The sequence below is a fragment of the Pseudorasbora parva genome, chromosome 22 (genome assembly GCF_024679245.1).
Source record: "Pseudorasbora parva isolate DD20220531a chromosome 22, ASM2467924v1, whole genome shotgun sequence".
Taxonomy (NCBI): Eukaryota; Metazoa; Chordata; class Actinopteri; order Cypriniformes; family Gobionidae; genus Pseudorasbora; species Pseudorasbora parva.
Window position 1 is genome coordinate 402,741 of NC_090193.1, and position 20,736 is coordinate 423,476.

At 42.7% G+C, this 20,736-nt stretch overlaps 3 protein-coding genes across 3 annotated transcripts in view; 2 read left to right on the forward strand and 1 right to left on the reverse strand.

Annotated features, from left to right (window-relative positions):
- The window catches only part of mettl1 (methyltransferase 1, tRNA methylguanosine), an 88,223-nt gene that overhangs the window by 46,529 nt on the left and 20,958 nt on the right, over positions 1-20,736 (reverse strand). The window lies entirely within an intron of this gene.
- tegt (testis enhanced gene transcript (BAX inhibitor 1)) overlaps positions 1-20,736 on the forward strand; it is an 81,794-nt gene that overhangs the window by 38,193 nt on the left and 22,865 nt on the right. The window lies entirely within an intron of this gene.
- The window catches only part of avil (advillin), a 45,331-nt gene that overhangs the window by 20,054 nt on the left and 4,541 nt on the right, over positions 1-20,736 (forward strand). Inside the window, exons 9-19 of the mRNA XM_067431830.1 lie at positions 1,380-1,478; positions 1,561-1,714; positions 3,719-3,819; positions 7,574-7,711; positions 8,345-8,503; positions 10,177-10,356; positions 11,206-11,354; positions 11,429-11,573; positions 14,306-14,494; positions 14,564-14,632; positions 14,731-14,838. Coding sequence (XP_067287931.1) covers positions 1,380-1,478; positions 1,561-1,714; positions 3,719-3,819; positions 7,574-7,711; positions 8,345-8,503; positions 10,177-10,356; positions 11,206-11,354; positions 11,429-11,573; positions 14,306-14,494; positions 14,564-14,632; positions 14,731-14,838 — 1,491 coding nt within the window. The remainder of the gene's footprint in view (positions 1-1,379; positions 1,479-1,560; positions 1,715-3,718; positions 3,820-7,573; positions 7,712-8,344; positions 8,504-10,176; positions 10,357-11,205; positions 11,355-11,428; positions 11,574-14,305; positions 14,495-14,563; positions 14,633-14,730; positions 14,839-20,736) is intronic.

Genomic DNA, 20,736 nt, shown 5'->3' on the forward strand with positions numbered 1-20,736 from the left:
TACACTGGAGTGATATTACACTGCTTTACACTGGAGTGATATTACACTGCTTTACACCTGAGTGATATTAGACTGCTTTACACTGGAGTGATATTACACTGCTTTACACCAGAGTGATAGTACACTGTTTTACACTGGAGTGATATTACACTGCTTTACACTGGAGTGATATTACACTGCTTTACACCAGAGTGATATTACACTGCTTTACACTGGAGTGATATTACACTGTTTTACACTGGAGTGATATTACACTGCTTTACACCAGAGTGATAGTACACTGCTTTACACTGGAGTGATATTACACTGTTTTACACCGGAGTGATATTACACTGTTTTACACTGGAGTGATATTACACTGCTTTACACTGGAGTGATATTACACTGCTTTACACTGGAGTGATATTACACTGCTTTACACTGGAGTGATATTACACTGTTTTACACCAGAGTGATAGTACACTGTTTTACACCGGAGTGATATTACACTGCTTTACACTGGAGTGATATTACACTGTTTTACACTGGAGTGATATTACACTGTTTTACACCGGAGTGATATTACACTGCTTTACACTGGAGTGATAGTACACTGCTTTACACTGGAGTGATATTACACTGCTTTACACTGGAGTGATATTACACTGCTTTACACTGGAGTGATATTACACTGCTTTACACCAGAGTGATATTACACTGCTTTACACCAGAGTGATAGTACACTGCTTTACACTGGAGTGATATTACACTGCTTTACACTGGAGTGATATTACACTGTTTTACACTGGAGTGATAGTACACTGCTTTACACTGGAGTGATATTACACTGCTTTACACTGGAGTGATAGTACACTGCTTTACACTGGAGTGATATTACACTGCTTTACACCGGAGTGATATTACACTGCTTTACACCGGAGTGATATTACACTGCTTTACACTGGAGTGATAGTACACTGCTTTACACTGGAGTGATATTACACTGCTTTACACCAGAGTGATAGTACACTGCTTTACACTGGAGTGATATTACACTGCTTTACACCGGAGTGATATTACACTGCTTTACACCAGAGTGATATTACACTGCTTTACACCGGAGTGATATTACACTGCTTTACACTGGAGTGATATTACACTGTTTTACACTGGAGTGATATTACACTGCTTTACACTGGAGTGATATTACACTGTTTTACACCAGAGTGATAGTACACTGTTTTACACTGGAGTGATATTACATTGCTTTACACTGCAGTGATAGTACACGGTTTTACACCAGAGTGATATTACACTGTTTTACACCGGAGTGATATTACACTTTTCACTGACAACCTTCATTCATTCATTCATTCATTCATTCATTCATTCATTTTTAGGACTGTTACATTTTGGACCAGGGGGGCTTGTCAATATTTGTGTGGAAGGGGAAGAAGGCCAACAAGGCAGAAAGGCAAGCAGCGATGACCCGAGCTCTGGTGAGTTTCCTTCACCTGAGGACAGTCAAACCCCTTCATTTATAATGACCAGCTGATGTCATTAATGTGCCTGATTGTGCAGGAGTTCATTAAGCTGAAGGGATATCCTCTGAGCACTAAAGTGGAGTCTCTGAGTGACGGAGGGGAATCGGCTCTGTTTAAGCAGCTCTTCCAGAGATGGACGGTCAGAGATCAGACGACGGGCCTGGGCCGGACTCATGCCGTGGGGAGAGTCGGTATGTGTTCAGTCTCACTATACTAACCTTACAGAGGAAGGGCTTCCTTTCACCTCAACATAACCAATCTGGCCAAGAGAAAACAATATTTGTAATATACAAAGCCAGGTTTATCCCAAAATATGTAAGCTTGTTTCTGCCACAGATTAAAACAATAAAAGGGTAATCTTTTTAAATCATAATTACACTGCAAAAAATGCTCTGCTTATTTAGTATTTGTTCCTTGTTTCCAGTCCAAATATCAAAATAGTCTTAAATCAAGACGCATTTCATTCTTGTTTTCTGGGGGGAAAAATAAAAATGTGAATTATTGCCTAAAACAAGCAAAATGATTTGCCAATGGGGTGAGAAATATAATCTTATTGCTGTTTGGGACGGAAACAAGAATCTTGATTTAAGAATTGTTAGATATTTAGACTAGAAACAAGACAAAATTAGTAAGAAGAGCGTTTTGCGGTGTATGAGTTAATAACTTACATTCTGACTCTTTTGTTTTCTCTCAGAATCTCGCAAATGTATAAAAAAATCAGAATTGTGAGATAAAAAGCTGAATTAAAATCATCTTCCCTAGTTTATTAGAAAGCTGGAGTAGGAAGGCAGCATGAACACACAAACACAGAAATTACAAACACAGATGATGGTGTGATCCAAACCAGAAACATAAATCCAAACAGGAAGAAGATGATAAGATCCAAACAGGGAAGGACCGACACAATCATTCAAATGGGGAAGGGAAACACAGCCACTTCACCAACACAAGTCATCATTCATTCCACCTCAAAAACTGTTTTTGGAAACAAAAAACCAAACCTATTGCCATTAATGTCAGTAATGCTATCAGGTTACTTCTGAATGATGTTCTTCCTCAGTGTTTCTGTCCTGTTTTCCAGAACAAATATCTAAACATTATTAAGGCAAGATACATTTACTGGAGAAGAGAAATGACTGAAGAAGAGTCTTGATTAATGACAAACTTGATTTACAGTCAGAAAAATGATCTTTATTCAAAGGGAAAACAAGTGTATTTTTCTGAGACCATTGGCAGATATGTGTTCTTGTTAGAAGCATTCATTTTAATACCTTTTTCATAACATAAGACTCAAAGGGGACATATTATGCCACTTCTCACAAGATGTGATATAAGTCTGCAGATTGTGTTTGTGAAGTTTCAGCTCAAAATACCCCCAGATCATTATAGCATCAAATTTGCCTCTATTTGTGTGTGAGTGAAAACACGCCGTGTGTGTCTCTTTAAAATGCAAATGAGCTGCTGCTCCCGCCCCCTTTCAAAAGAGGGCGGAGCATTTACAGGAGCTTTACAAATTCTCCGTCATCAACAAAACAGGCCAATCTCACTCAGACCAATGTCAGAAATCATCCGTTGTGGATGAGCTCCACACGTTAGAACCGGAGTCACACACACACGCACACACACACACACACACACACACACACACACACACACACACACACACACACATGAGAGACTCAGAAAGAGCTCCACACTTTTATCTATGCTAAAGAGCCAATCAGGAGCAAGTGCGGGCGGGGCTTCCCTACTCTTACACAGGATTAGAAGCAGGGGCGTGTCTATGCTAAAGAGCCAATCAGCAGCGGGTGTGGGCGGGGCTTCCCTACTCTTACACAGGATTAGAAGCAGGGGCGTGTCTATGCTAAAGAGCCCATCAGCAGCAGGTGTGGGCGGGGCTTCCCTACTCTTACACAGGATTAGAAGCAGGGGCGTGTCTATGCTAAAGGGCCCATCAGCAGCAGGTGTGGGCGGGGCTTCCCTACTCTTACGCAGGAGTAGAGGGAAATATGAGGCGTTATGAGAGACTGATAATGATTAATGGGATTATAATAAAGTATTGGGTGGATTTTACCATTATAGGCTGGATGTGGACACACACCTTATAAAAGTGAAGTTTGCATAATAGGTGCCCTTTAATACCTTCAGTCCTTCTGCTTCTCTAGTAATTGTAAACTGTGTTTGTGATGAATCAGCGGATGTTCCTCAAGAGAAGTTTGACGCCAGCAGGATGCACGTGATGCCAGATGTGGCGGCGCAGGAGCGGATGGTGGACGATGGCAGCGGAGAGAAGCAGGTGAGCTCCAGATCATGGACAGGTGTGGCAAGCTTCTCCATCCTCAGGTGTGGCAGTAAAGCTTCTCCATCCTCAGGTGTGGCAGTAAAGCTTCTCCATCCTCAGGTGTGGCAGTAAAACTTCTCCATCCTCAGGTGTGGCAGTAAAGCTTCTCCATCCTCAGGTGTGGCAGTAAAGCTTCTCCATCCTCAGGTGTGGCAGTAAAGCTTCTCCATCCTCAGGTGTGGCAGTAAAGCTTCTCCATCCTCAGGTGTGGCAGTAAAGCTTCTCCATCCTCAGGTGTGGCAGTAAAGCTTCTCCATCCTCAGGTGTGGCAGTAAAGCTTCTCCATCCTCAGGTGTGGCAGTAAAGCTTCTCCATCCTCAGGTGTGGCAGTAAAACTTCTCCATCCTCAGGTGTGGCAGTAAAGCTTCTCCATCCTCAGGTGTGGCAGTAAAGCTTCTCCATCCTCAGGTGTGGCAGTAAAGCTTCTCCATCCTCAGGTGTGGCAGTAAAGCTTATCCATCCTCAGGTGTAGCAGTAAAGCTTCTCCATCCTCAGGTTTGGCTGTAAAGCTTCTCCATCCTCAGGTGTGGCAGTAAAGCTTCTCCATCCTCAGGTGTGGCAGTAAAGCTTCTCCATCCTCAATTGTTGCAGTAAAGCTTCTCCATCCTCAGGTGTGGCAGTAAAGCTTCTCCATCCTCAAGTGTGGCAGTAAAGCTTCTCCATCCTCAGGTGTGGCAGTAAAGCTTCTCCATCCTCAGGTGTGGCGGTAAAGCTTCTCCATCCTCAGGTGTGGCAGTAAAGCTTCTCCATCCTCAAGTGTGGCAGTAAAGCTTCTCCATCCTCAGGTGTGGCAGTAAAGCTTCTCCATCCTCAGGTGTGGCAGTAAAGCTTCTCCATCCTCAGGTGTAGCAGTAAAGCTTCTCCATCCTCAGGTTTGGCTGTAAAGCTTCTCCATCCTCAGGTGTAGCAGTAAAGCTTCTCCATCCTCAGGTGTGGCAGTAAAGCTTCTCCATCCTCAGGTGTAGCAGTAAAGCTTCTCCATCCTCAGGTTTGGCTGTAAAGCTTCTCCATCCTCAGGTGTGGCAGTAAAGCTTCTCCATCCTCAGGTGTGGCAGTAAAGCTTCTCCATCCTCAATTGTTGCAGTAAAGCTTCTCCATCCTCAGGTGTGGCAGTAAAGCTTCTCCATCCTCAAGTGTGGCAGTAAAGCTTCTCCATCCTCAGGTGTGGCAGTAAAGCTTCTCCATCCTCAGGTGTGGCGGTAAAGCTTCTCCATCCTCAGGTGTGGCAGTAAAGCTTCTCCATCCTCAGGTGTGGCAGTAAAGCTTCTCCATCCTCAGGTGTGGCAGTAAAGCTTCTCCATCCTCAGGTGTGGCAGTAAAGCTTCTCCATCCTCAGGTGTGGCGGTAAAGCTTCTCCATCCTCAGGTGTGGCGGTAAAGCTTCTCCATCCTCAGGTGTGGCAGTAAAGCTTCTCCATCCTCAGGTGTGGCAGTAAAGCTTCTCCATTCTCAGGTGTGGCAGTAAAGCTTCTCCATCCTCAGGTGTGGCAGTAAAGCTTCTCCATCCTCAGGTGTGGCAGTAAAGCTTCTCCATCCTCAGGTGTGGCGGTAAAGCTTCTCAATCCTCAGGTGTGGCAGTAAAACTTCTCCATCCTCAGGTGTGGCAGTAAAGCTTCTCCATCCTCAGGTGTGGCAGTAAAGCTTCTCCATCCTCAGGTGTGGCAGTAAAGCTTCTCCATCCTCAGGTGTGGCAGTAAAACTTCTCCATCCTCAGGTGTGGCAGTAAAGCTTCTCAATCCTCAGGTGTGGCAGTAAAGCTTCTCAATCCTCAGGTGTGGCAGTAAAGCTTCTCCATCCTCAGGTGTGGCAGTAAAGCTTCTCCATCCTCAGGTGTGGCAGTAAAGCTTCTCCATCCTCAGGTGTGGCAGTAAAGCTTCTCCATCCTCAGGTGTGGCAGTAAAACTTCTCCATCCTCAGGTGTGGCAGTAAAGCTTCTCCATCCTCAGGTGTGGCAGTAAAGCTTCTCAATCCTCAGGTGTGGCAGTAAAGCTTCTCCATCCTCAGGTGTGGCAGTAAAGCTTCTCAATCCTCAGGTGTGGCAGTAAAGCTTCTCCATCCTCAGGTGTGGCAGTAAAGCTTCTCAATCCTCAGGTGTGGCAGTAAAGCTTCTCCATCCTCAGGTGTGGCAGTAAAGCTTCTCCATCCTCAGGTGTGGCAGTAAAGCTTCTCAATCCTCAGGTGTGGCAGTAAAGCTTCTCCATCCTCAGGTGTGGCAGTAAAGCTTCTCCATCCTCAGGTGTAGCAGTAAAGCTTCTCCATCCTCAGGTGTGGCAGTAAAGCTTCTCCATCCTCAGGTGTGGCAGTAAAGCTTCTCCATCCTCAGGTGTGGCAGTAAAGCTTCTCCATCCTCAGGTGTGGCAGTAAAGCTTCTCCATCCTCAGGTGTGGCAGTAAAACTTCTCCATCCTCAGGTGTGGCAGTAAAGCTTCTCCATCCTCAGGTGTGGCAGTAAAGCTTCTCCATCCTCAGGTGTGGCAGTAAAGCTTCTCCATCCTCAGGTGTGGCAGTAAAACTTCTCCATCCTCAGGTGTGGCAGTAAAGCTTCTCCATCCTCAGGTGTGGCAGTAAAGCTTCTCCATCCTCAGGTGTGGCAGTAAAATTTCTCCATCCTCAGGTGTGGCAGTAAAGCTTCTCCATCCTCAGGTGTGGCAGTAAAACTTCTCCATCCTCAGGTGTGGCGGTAAAGCTTCTCCATCCTCAGGTGTGGCAGTAAAGCTTCTCAATCCTCAGGTGTGGCAGTAAAACTTCTCCATCCTCAGGTGTGGCAGTAAAGCTTCTCCATCCTCAGGTGTAGCAGTAAAGCTTCTCCATCCTCAGGTGTGGCGGTAAAGCTTCTCCATCCTCAGGTGTGGCAGTAAAACTTCTCCATCCTCAGGTGTAGCAGTAAAGCTTCTCCATCCTCAGGTGTAGCAGTAAAGCTTCTCCATCCTCAGGTGTGGCAGTAAAGCTTCTCCATCCTCAGGTGTAGCAGTAAAGCTTCTCCATCCTCAGGTGTGGCAGTAAAACTTCTCCATCCTCAGGTGTGGCGGTAAAGCTTCTCCATCCTCAGGTGTGGCAGTAAAGCTTCTCCATCCTCAGGTGTGCAGTAAAGCTTCTCCATCCTCAGGTGTGGCAGTAAAGCTTCTCCATCCTCAGGTGTGGCAGTAAAGCTTCTCCATCCTCAGGTGTGGCAGTAAAGCTTCTCCATCCTCAGGTGTGGCAGTAAAGCTGTCGTTTTGTATGTTTGTGCTAAAGTGAAACGTTTGTAGTTGTGTTTATTGCCGTTTTAACTCGTCATGTATTATTATGTAAATGTTCTCGGCTGTTTTCAGCTGATTCACCACAGAACCTGTAATGTTCCCCAGCAGAGCAGCAGAAACGCAGCTTACGTTCGCCAGCGGCTGCGCTGTGCCTTTTGCACATTCATGCACTCAAAAAAAAAAAAAAAAAAAAATAACAAATAGTAAAAAGTGCCTAATATGGAGGGGAGGTCTCTCTCACTTTGGCCTGTCAATTCAGAAGACAAACCGATCGGCTGCTGTCGCTGCATGATGGGCCAGTCAGTGGAAAAAAATACAATAAAATAAATGACCAATCGGCCCAAAAGTGTGTCGGCCCAACGGGAATATGCCAGATTACCAGTCAGGCCAATAACGGCTTCTCCATCCTCAGGTGTGGCAATAACGGCTTCTCCATCCTCAGGTGTGGCAATAACGGCTTCTCCATCCTCAGGTGTGGCGCATTGAGAATCTGGAGATGGTGGAGGTCAGTCCGGAAATGCACGGATACTTCTACGGAGGCGATTGCTATCTGATTCTCTACACCTATGATGTGAACGGCAGGAAGAGCCACATTCTCTACATGTGGAAGGTACGGCGGAGTTTAACCCTTTACAGCCGGAAGGCTTTTTTAGTGGAATGAGTGCCGTAATTTAGTAAACACAAATGATCATCAATGCACTGCAAAACATGCTCTTCTTATTTAGTGTTTTTTTCTTGTTTCCATTCCAAATATCTTATAATTCTTAATTCAAGATGCATTTACTAGATCAGTAAAACGACATGAGATATTTGTGCTTGTTTTCTGGGGAAATAATCTAAATGAAGTGAGATTTGCTTAAAACAGGCAAAATGATCTGCCAATGGGGTGAGAAGAATAATCTTATTTCTGATGGAAATCTTGTTTCTTGTTTCCGTCCCAAACAGAAATAAGATTATTTCTCTCACCCCATTGGCAGATCATTTTGCCTGTTTAAGCAAATCTCACTTCATTTAGATTTGTTTTTCAACAAAACAAGAAAAAATATCTTATGTCGTTTTACTTGTATAGTAAATGCATCTTGATTTAAGAACTGTTAGATATTTAGCATTGTTAGCATTTTTTGCAGGCCAGGGCCTTGTTCACACTCATGTCAGCTGCATCTGAACCCAATGTAATGTTGGTATCTGGAGGCGATCATAAGTGCTGTGCTTCCACATAATAAGGCAGTGATTGTGATTTTAGGGCCGGCACGCGTCTCAGGATGAAGTGACCGCGTGTGCCTATCAGGCCGTGACTCTGGACCAGAGCTTCGGCGGCGGGCCGGTGCAGGTGCGAGTCTCCATGGGGAAGGAGCCCAGACACTTCATGGCCATCTTCAAGGGCAAAATGGTGATCTTCGAGGTAAACACTCTGGCTCTGTTTAAAGAGAGACGTTTGACCCTTGGCTGATAATGATCGTGTGTCAGTCAAACAGGGGTTTTTATTTCATTGAAATGATTGTAATATATTTGAGTTCAGTAATGTTTGTTTATTTAATATTTTTAGGGGATTTTATGGCACTAAATTATATTTATGCCACATTTATAATTCGCTTATTCACTTTTTGAGCATTGACCCTAAACTTAAAACTGTGATAAATCTAGAATCTTTGGATCACAGACTGAAGTCTGGACGACACTTGGCAGATTATTGATTATTAAGTGAATTTTAATTTTTATTTTTATTTTAAATGTATTGTTATGAAAAATGCACAAAAATACCATTTTTAAATTTTACATGATATGTATATATATTACAACACGTTTTACTCTAAAACTGTGAGAAAATCACAGCCATGACTCTAATCAGGTTGTGTTCCAGATGTGAGGTTGATCTCTTAATAAACGAGCTTTCAGTGAGAGTGTGTTTGCTCATAATAGTCTCATTATACTGTATATTCATGTTATAAGCTCAATTCACCAATAACACCGCCCAACCAACTGGATGTTTTGCCTGATTTTTTGATTGCTATACTACTTTAGTTCAAAGTTTAAATATCCAAAAGACAAACACCATTTTACAATAAAGCTACAATTATCTGGGTTCAAGCGCTTTAAGGTATTTAAACATGTGCGTAAGAAGGCATTTTTGAATGTGTCCCTTTAAATGCAAATTCTAGGCTTCTCCCAGCCCCCTTTCAGAAAGAGGGCGGAGCTTCAAGAGCTCATGTTAGCAGCTCTGATTACCTCACACACACACACACGCACACATACACGCACACACGCACGCACTTAAAATATCAGAAACTGTTCAGCCTTTTATGATCAATCCAGAGTTGGACGATGATAGAGAGACTCCAGAAGAAGAGACGACATGTAGAATGAGACAGGACGTTTCTGAACAGATAGTTTTTTAAGTTTTTAACAGATAAAAATTAACTTAACTCATTTAATTTCTGAGTTAACGATCACAACGATCTTCAGTCACTGATTAGCATATTCTGTCATGATAATCTCTAAAGCGCAGGTGTGGGAACTGATGAGCAGAGCATATCTGCTGATGAAGAAGGACCAGGGATAGTTTGATTACGGTTATAACTTGAGTTGTCATTGCTTTATGACGTGCAAGTGAATTTGTGTTCGTACTGTGTCAATAAATTTGAAACATGGACGGCAGCTTGAGCGACTCCCAAATGCGCTCGACTTCAGCAATTCCGCGCTCCTGGGGGCGGGGTTATGCAAATGTTAGGGTTAGTGATGTCACTAACTGGTTGTAGTCCTGACTAGCCGTTTGTTGTAGTCCCTAAAAAGAGATTTCTGTAGAAGGTAATATTTCCCTCTGCTTTGAGCTTTGAGTGTCGTAACTTTGCAGATGTTGTTCATGCTCAAACAGCGACACTACACACTCACTAAAGATAAACAAGTCCGATAATAATCAACCACAGATTTAAACCTTTATAACAGTTATAACACTACATCTCTTGTATAATGTTATATAATCACAATTCGTCAAAGGCAACGATTTGAACGTGCATGAATCCCAGTTTGAGAAGTGGCTGTTGTTTTCTCACTAAAGTCCCTTTGTTCTCCTTCCAGGGAGGGACTTCCAGAAAGAGCGCCCAAGAGCCTGAGCCGCCGGTCCGCCTGTTCCAGATCTGCGGCTCTCAGCCCAGCAACTCAAAGGCCATCGAGGTTCCGGCTCTAGCGGCCTCACTCAACTCCAACGACGTCTTCCTTCTGAAAAGCCAGTCTGGCGTCTTCCTGTGGTATGGCAAAGTACGGCATCTTTCTGCGGAAGCTGAATAAACGAGGACACGATAGCCTTTATCCAAGGGTTTTCAAACTTTATGATGCCAAGGACCCCCAAATAGGATGAATCTTTTATGAGGGACCCCTTCCTAAAATCCATCTCTATATTTTATGTATGAAATAAAAAACATTTAAACTGTTAGATAAATAGTAAGTGTGACATTATAAATACAACATATTGTTTCCAAACTTAAATTGGCTCATGTTGGATGTATAAACCTGATGAAGAAGCTCTTCTTACTCAGTATTTTTGTCTTGTTTCGAGTCCAAACATTAAAAATTCTTAAATCAAGAAGTATTTACTAGACAAGCAAAAGTAATTGTCTTGTTTTGGGAAAAATAACTCAAAATGAAGAGAGTTTTTGCTTAAAATAAGATAAATAATCTGCCAATCAGGAAAACAAAATAATCTTAATTCAAACAGAAACAAGATTATTTATCTCACCCCATTGGCAGATTATTTATCTTATTTTAAGCAAAAACTCTCTTCATTTTGAGTTATTTTTCCCAAAACAAGACAATTACTTTTGCTTGTCTAGAAAATGTTTCTTGATGTTAAGTAAGAGAAGCATTTTTTGCAGTGCAAGACAATGATACAGGTATACAATTCTGGAAAGTATGTATACGGCAAGAAAGGAGAGAAACATTTTGGAATGAAACCAAATGTTTGGTGGATTTTATCAATTTTTCCCTTGTCTTTCTATTCTCCTAGAACCGTTTTATAACCCCAGTTTGAAAACCCCTGTTTTATCTGAGTCTTCTGCTAGAGGACATTATTGTGGAATCAGGACTAAAGCCTCTGTATTATTCTCTCAGGGCTCCAGTGGGGATGAGAGAGCCATGGCTAAAGAGGTCAGTGCCTTCATCGGGCGAGGTTCGTCGGAGGAAATCATGGCTGAGGGACAGGAGCCAAATGAGTTTTGGGACATCTTAGGTGGAAAAGGACCATATGCAAGCGACAGAAGGTATCCAGGATAGTGTTGAGTCAATGGGAAATGCGTTCTATATTCCTGCCTGTTGATGTCACTTCCTCTCCAAGATTACAGATGGTTTCTTTCGATCATCAGCCACGGCTCTTCGAATGCTCCAATAAGACGGGTCAGTTTATTGCGACTGAGGTGACCCAGTTCACTCAGGACGATCTGAGAGAGGATGATGTAATGCTTCTGGACACCTGGGATCAGGTAGAGAAGCTGAAACTACTCTGTTCATTCCTAATGAAATATAATGTTTGGTGGCTATAGAGCCTCATATACTCATGGTGATGTTATTTTTGAAACACTTTTGCAATGATATACTGTTAGTGAACATCCCGACGGCACACACCTTTAGACGAATATGTAAATAAACAATATTGCCAAAAGTGTTGTGATGTCTTCACACACACACACAAGCTTCCCATTGTTAATCCGTGGGGTTTAATATGGAGTCGGCCCACCCTCTCTAACAGCTCCAGCTCTTCTGGGAAGGCTTTCCTCAAGGTTTAGGAGTGTGTTTATGGGGATTTTTGCCCATTCTTCTGGGATTGTCAGCCTGAAGCGTGATTGGTCGCTCAGAGAACACGTCTCACTGCTCTAGAGTCCAGTGGCGGCTGCTTTACTCCACTGCATCCCACGCTTTGCATTGCTCTTGGTGATGTAAGGCTTGGATGAGCTGCTCGGCCATGGAAACCCATTCCATGAAGCTCTCTCCGCTGTTCTTGAGCTCATCTGAAGGCCACAGAAGTCTGGAGGTCTGGAGCTGTTGACTCTGCAGAAAGTTGGAGACTTCTGCGCACTGTGACCCTCAGCATGCGCTGACCCCGCTCTGGGATTTAACACTTCGTGGCTGAGTTGCTGTTGTTCCCAATGGCTTCCTCTTTGTTATAATCCCACTAACAGTTGAGCGTGGAATATTTAGTAGTGAGGAAATGTCAGGAATGGACTTATTGCACAGGTGTCAGCCTATCACGGCCCCACGCTTGAGTTCACTGAGCTCCTGAGAGCGACCCATTCTTTCACTAATGTGTGTAGAAGCGTCTGCAGGCCGAGAGCTGGAGTTATACACCTGTGGCCATGAAGAGACTGAACACCTGAACTCAGGGATCTGGAGGGGCGGCACAATACTTCTGGCAACATAGTGTGTGTGCTGTAAATAAATATGAGAAAACAGCAGTTCAGAAAGCATCTGATCACAGTGATTCAGACTCATGATGTGTTTATTTCTACAGCAAGTCTTTGAACAAGTCAGAATTGTGAGATAAAAAAAACAGCATTACAATGGTTTATTTTTATTCCGTGGCAGAAATCATCTTCCCTAGTTTATTAGAAAGCTGGAGTAGGAAGGCAGCATGAACACACAAACACAGAAATTACAAACACAGATGATGGTGTGATCCAAACCAGAAACATAAATCCAAACAGGAAGAAGATGATAAGAATCCAAACAGGGAAGGACCGACACAATCATTCAAATGGGGAAGGGAAACACAGCCGCTTCACCAACACAAGTCATCATTCATTCCACCTCAAAAACTGTTTTTGGAAACAAAAAACCAAACCTATTGCCATTAATGTCAGTAATGCTATCAGGTTACTTCTGAATGATGTTCTTCCTCAGTGTTTCTGTCCTGTTTTCCAGAACAAATATCTAAACATTATTAAGTCAAGATACATTTACTGGAGAAGAGAAATGACTGAAATTATCAGATTTTTAAAGAATTTATTTGCAAATATGGTGGAAAATAAGTATTTTCAATCAATGTCAATATCAGTCAATAACCAAAGTTAATCTAAATACTGTGTTATAAACCCTTTGTTGGCAATGACAAAGGTCAGATGTTTTCCGTAAGTCTCCACAAGGTTTTTCCACACTGCTGGTAGTTTGGCCCATTCCTCCATGATCTCCTCTAGACCAGCGATGTTTTGGGGCTGTCGCTGGGCAGATGGTCTATGGGGTTGAGATCTGGAGACTGGCTAGGCCAATCCAGGACCTTCAAATGCTTCTTATGAAGCCACTCCTTCATTGCCCGGGCGTGTGTTTGGGATCATTGTCACGCTGAAAGACCCAACCATGTTTCATCTTCAATGCCCTTGCTGATGAAAGGAGGTTTTTACTCAAAATCTCACGAAACATGGCCCCATTCATTCTTTCCTTCACACAGATCCGTCATCCAGGTCCCTTTGCAGAAAAACAGCCCCAAAGCATGATGCGTCTCTCAGTGTGTTCATGTTTTTATCGCGTCTGACCTCAAAGGAGGCGGAGCCTCAGACCCACACCCACCTATTACATCATCACCACTGACCAATGGGAGTGCGATGGTGTTAACCAGCTGAGAAAACTTTTCCAGAAAGTTCTCTTTGACAAGCTGTTTCAAACTCAAGAAACTTAGTTCTGGCCTGATTTTGTGAAAAATTACGTCACATCAGTTTCACATGAAGTATATTAGCTTTAATGGTGTCACTGCAAAAAATGCTTTTCTTACTTAATATTTTTGTCTTTTTTTCTGGTCAAAATATATATAAAAAAATCTAACATTTAATAGACAAGTAACAATTATCGTCTTTGTTTTGGGAAACAATAACTCAAAATGAAGAGAGTTTTTGCTTAAAATAAGATAAATAATCTGCAAATGGGGTGAGAAAAATAATCTTGTTTTCTGTTTGAATTAAGATTATTTATCTCACCCCATTGGCAGATTATTTATCTTATTTTAAGCAAAAACTCTCTTCATTTTGAGTTATTTTTCCCAAAACAAGACAACAATTTTAACTTCTCTAGTAAATGTTTCTTAAATGTAAGAATTTTTAGATATTTTGACTAAAAACAAGACAAGAATACTAAATAAGAAAAGCATTTTTGCAGTGTAACATAATAACAATATAGCAGATGCCATAACAATAAAGCATTCAATCTGAACCCTTCTTCCCTCTTCCAGGTGTTCCTTTGGATAGGAAATGAGGCCAATGATGTGGAGCGTCGGGAGTGTGTGCCCACGTGTCAGGAGTACCTGCGGACTCACCCGGGGTGCCGAGATCCGGAGACGCCCATAATGATCGTGAAGCAGGGCTTCGAGCCGCCGACCTTCACCGGCTGGTTCACCGCATGGGACGCCGGCAGATGGAGCGTAGGTCTGACCTGCAGAGGTTACAGAGCGGTAAAGAGGAGTCTCTCACTGCCTTTATCCATGCTTTAGGGAGGAAAAACATACGAGCAGCTGAAGGAGGAGCTGGGAGAGGTCACACTGCCAACCAAAATTACATCTGTATGACCTTATATTCACTAACATTCAACAGAAATACTTCACTCTATATGTGCCCGATTTGCATAAAATGTGTGTAAAATGTTGCTTTCCCGTGACAGGAGTCCGCTGGTGAGGAGACTCAAACCGTCACATATTATCCAGCAGAGCTGCTGATGAACAAACTGGCCGGAGAGCTTCCGGAGGGCGTAGACCCCGCACACAGAGAGGTGACGCGTCACACACACACACACACACACACACACACACACACACACAACACACAGAGAGAGGTGACGCTTCACACCCGTAAGACCTCTGTTCATCTTCACACACAGTTTAAGATATTTTATATTTAGTCCGAGAGCGTATGCAAGTGTATGCACACTATACTGTCCATGTCCAGAAAGGGAATAAAACATTCATTCATGATTCGGATCGCCAGAGTCTCGTGATTTCAGCAGTTTGACACGCGATCTGAATCATGAATCGATTCACTGATTCATAACCGTTTGAATCTTTATTTGAGGATTGAACACAAACGCGGAAGAGAAGCCAATGCTGAATAAAGTCGTAGTTTTTGTTATTTTTGGACCCAAATGTATTTTGGATGCTTCAAGAGACTCTAATTAACCCACTGATGTCTCATATGGACTACTGTGATGATGTTTTTATTCCCTTTCTGGACATGGACAGTATAGTGTGCATACACTTGCATACGCTCTCGGACTAAATATAAAATATCTTAAACTGTGTGTGAAGATGAGCGGAGGTCTTACGGGTGTGGAGCGACATTAGGGAGAGGAGTTAATGACAGACATTTCATTTCTGGCTGAACTAACCCAGCATGATACACAAAGGACTTTGCCGTTTGGATCCCCACAGCACACACTGGATCCTTAGATTAACAGTGTAGGAGCCAAAATAAGATGTTCTTGTGTTGACCACAGAGTGGCGCTGTTGGTACACTATTGCTGTATATAGGTGTGCTTCCTTTATGATGGAAGCCAGGTGTTTTGACCCGGAAGGGCAAAAAGGTTTTGACCGCAATAGCGGGGAACATTTAAGGACACTCTTTTGTATTAAATGAACTGTACACAATGAGATTTATTGACGGTGTTTGGAGTTGGCGAGCCACAATAAAGCGGTGATCGGATGCAAAGAAAGAATGGCTTTTCTTGTGTTTATGGATGAACTAGAAACAACGTAACGAGAGTCAACCTAGTTTCTCCGGGACCAAAACACCTCAGTAGCTTGTATTAGATTTAGCTTCTACAAACAGTAATGTGCACTCAGGTAACTCGACTCCTCTAACCGTGTGTGTTGGAGTCGAACGATACACACGCCCGAAGTGTTCTTTCCTTTTACAGTTTTTACACATTGCCCTGATCGCTGGGCACTGCTTAGCATTAGCCAAGTGTCCTCTACAACCACAACATCAGTGTGTGTGTGTGTGCACTGCAAAACATGCTCTTCTTTAGTTTTTTTTTTTTTTTCTTGTTTCCAGTCCAAACATCTAAATGACAACAGATTTTTTTTCTTGTTTTGTTGGAAATAAAATCTAAATGAAGTGAGTTTTTGCTTAAATCAGGCAAATGATCTGCCAATGGGGTGAGAAAAATAATCTTATTTCTGATTGGGACGGAAACAAGAAACAAGATTTCAGTCAGAAATAAGATTATTTTTCTCACCCCATTGGCAGATCATTTTGCCTGTTTTAAGCAAAAACTCACTTCATTTAGATTTTATTTTCAACAAAACAAGAAAAAATATCGTATGTCGTTTTACTGATCTAGTAAATGCATCTTGATTTAAGAATTGTTAGATATTTAGACTAGAGATGAGACAGAATGAGTGAGTCAGAAGAGCATGTTTTGCCGTGTGTGGTTGTTTGCTTTCGTCTGCTTGCTGCTTTCTCCTATGGCAGGGGTTTTCAGATTGGGTGAATGTGAGCCTCGCCTTAGAGTAGGTAAGGACAGCCGAGCCCCCCCTTCCCCAAAATCCTGTCCGCCTGCTCTAACCCACACACGCCTCGGCAGTAAATGCCATCTTCTGTGTGTTCCTGGCAATGATGAGTTTCAATAACAACTAATAAAATGTAAATATTTTTTCATATTGTATTTTATTTCCTTTTTTTTTTAAGAAGTGCATTCATAAATCTTTGCAACAGCAAATAACTTCCAACTTTATGCAGGCCTATTTGAGGCTACTTTTAAAAATCACAGAACATCCGTAGGCCTAACCATAAGTCAACAAAACATGCGTAACATGTGAATGTTACAAGTGTGAAACTTGTGTCTGGGTCTTAAAGAGATAGTTCACTTTAAAATAAAAATTCTGTCATCATATACTCACCCTCAATTTGCACACAAAGCAAGATATTTTGAAGAATGTCAGTAACCAAACAGTTAACTGGAGCCATTGACTTCCATAGTAAGAAAAAAAATATATACTATGGAGGTCAATGGGACCAGTTAACCGTTTGGTTTCTGACATTCTTCAAAATATCTTGCTTTGTGTGCAGCAGAAGAAATTCATACAGGCTTGAAACAATTGAGGGTGAGTATATGATGACAGAAATTTCATTTTAAAGTGAACTATCCCTTTAAGCGCACATTTTAATGCACGTCGTCTCGAACAAAATCAGCACAATGGACAGCTCTCTGATCAATGAACGACTACGCTTTTTGTTCACGTAGTGCATAACACATACCAGTCAACTGCATTGAAGGCATGTTATCAGATCAAAAAGATTTGCATTACAATTTATTTTTCAGCCACATACAAGATTTGTATGTAAAAACTATTTAAAATCATACATTCAGATTTAAACAATAAACAAACTGCACCATTCACGTCATTTGCACGTGTCATTCACGTCATTTGCACGTGTCATTCAGGTCGTTTGCACGTGTCATTCACATCGTTTGCACGTGTCATTCACGTCATTTGCACGTGTCATTCAGGTCATTTGCACGTGTCATTCACATCGTTTGCACGTGTCATTCACGTCATTTGCACGTGTCATTCACGTCATTTGCACGTGTCATTCACGTCATTTGGACGTGTCATTCACGTCATTTGCACGTGTCATTCACATCATTTGCACGTGTCATTCAGGTCGTTTGCACGTGTCATTCAGGTCGTTTGCACGTGTCATTCAGGTTGTTTGCACGTGTCATTCACATCATTTGCACGTGTCATTCACGTCATTTGCACGTGACATTCACGTCATTTCCACGTGTCATTCACGTCATTTGCACGTGTCATTCAGGTCATTTGCACGTGTCATTCAGGTCGTTTGCACGTGTCATTCACATCGTTTGCACGTGTCATTCAGGTCATTTGCACGTGTCATTCAGGTCATTTGCACGTGTCATTCACGTCATTTGCACGTGTCATTCAGGTCATTTGCATGTGTCATTCACGTCATTTGCACGTGTCATTCACGTCATTTGGACGTGTCATTCACGTCATTTGCACGTGTCATTCACATCATTTGCACGTGTCATTCACGTCATTTGCACGTGACATTCACGTCATTTCCACGTGTCATTCACGTCATTTCCACGTGTCATTCAGGTCATTTGCACGTGTCATTCAGGTCATTTGCACGTGTCATTCACGTCATTTGCACGTGTCATTCACGTCATTTGCACGTGTCATTCAGGTCATTTGCACGTGTCATTCACATCATTTGCACGTGTCATTCACGTCATTTGCACGTGTCATTCACATCATTTGCACGTGTCATTCACGTCATTTGCACGTGTCATTCACATCATTTGCACGTGTCATTCACATCATTTGCACGTGTCATTCACGTCATTTGCACGTGTCATTCACATCATTTGCACGTGTCATTCACGTCATTTGCACGTGACATTCACGTCATTTCCACGTGTCATTCACGTCATTTCCACGTGTCATTCAGGTCATTTGCACGTGTCATTCAGGTCATTTGCACGTGTCATTCAGGTCATTTGCACGTGTCATTCACGTCATTTGCACGTGTCATTCACGTCATTTGCACGTGTCATTCAGGTCATTTGCACGTGACATTCACGTCATTTCCACGTGTCATTCACGTCATTTCCACGTGTCATTCAGGTCGTTTGCACGTGTCATTCAGGTCATTTGCACGTGTCATTCAGTTCATTTGCACGTGTCATTCACGTCATTTGCACGTGTCATTCAGGTCATTTGCACGTGTCATTCACGTCATTTGCACGTGTCATTCACGTCATTTGGACGTGTCATTCACGTCATTTGCACGTGTCATTCACGTCATTTGCACGTGTCATTCACGTCATTTGCACGTGACATTCACGTCATTTCCACGTGTCATTCACGTCATTTGCACGTGACATTCACATCATTTGCACGTGTCATTCACGTCATTTCCACGTGTCATTCACGTCATTTGGACGTGTCATTCACGTCATTTGCACGTGACATTCACATCATTTGCACGTGTCATTCACGTCATTTGCACATGACATTCACGTCATTTGCACGTGTCATTCATTTGCACGTGTCATTCAGGTCATTTGCACGTGTCATTCAGGTCGTTTGCACGTGTCATTCACATCGTTTGCACGTGTCATTCACGTCATTTGCACGTGTCATTCACGTCATTTGCACGTGACATTCACATCATTTGCACGTGTCATTCACGTCATTTGCACGTGACATTCACATCGTTTGCACGTGTCATTCACATCATTTGCACGTGTCATTCACGTCATTTGCACGTGTCATTCACGTCATTTGCACGTGTCATTCACGTCATTTGCACGTGTCATTCAGGTCATTTGCACGTGTCATTCAGGTCATTTGCACGTGTCATTCACGTCATTTGCACGTGTCATTCACGTCATTTGCACGTGTCATTCAGGTCATTTGCACGTGTCATTCACATCATTTGCACGTGTCATTCACGTCATTTGCACGTGTCATTCACATCATTTGCACGTGTCATTCACGTCATTTGCACGTGTCATTCACATCATTTGCACGTGTCATTCACATCATTTGCACGTGTCATTCACGTCATTTGCACGTGTCATTCACATCATTTGCACGTGTCATTCACGTCATTTGCACGTGTCATTCAGGTCATTTGCACGTGTCATTCACGTCATTTGCACGTGTCATTCACGTCATTTGGACGTGTCATTCACGTCATTTGCACGTGTCATTCACGTCATTTGCACGTGTCATTCACGTCATTTGCACGTGACATTCACGTCATTTCCACGTGTCATTCACGTCATTTGCACGTGACATTCACATCATTTGCACGTGTCATTCACGTCATTTCCACGTGTCATTCACGTCATTTGCACGTGTCATTCACGTCATTTGCACGTGTCATTCAGGTCATTTGCACGTGTCATTCACGTCATTTGCACGTGTCATTCACGTCATTTGGACGTGTCATTCACGTCATTTGCACGTGTCATTCACGTCATTTGGACGTGTCATTCACGTCATTTGCACGTGTCATTCACGTCATTTCCACGTGTCATTCACATCATTTGCACGTGTCATTCACGTCATTTGGACGTGTCATTCACGTCATTTGCACGTGACATTCACATCATTTGCACGTGTCATTCACGTCATTTGCACATGACATTCACGTCATTTGCACGTGTCATTCATTTGCACGTGTCATTCAGGTCATTTGCACGTGTCATTCAGGTCGTTTGCACGTGTCATTCACATTGTTTGCACGTGTCATTCACGTCATTTGCACGTGTCATTCACGTCATTTGCACGTGACATTCACATCATTTGCACGTGTCATTCACGTCATTTGCACGTGTCATTCACGTCATTTGCACGTGTCATTCAGGTCATTTGCACGTGTCATTCACGTCATTTGCACGTGTCATTCACGTCATTTGGACGTGTCATTCACGTCATTTGCACGTGTCATTCACGTCATTTGGACGTGTCATTCACGTCATTTGCACGTGTCATTCACGTCATTTCCACGTGTCATTCACATCATTTGCACGTGTCATTCACGTCATTTGGACGTGTCATTCACGTCATTTGCACGTGACATTCACATCATTTGCACGTGTCATTCACGTCATTTGCACATGACATTCACGTCA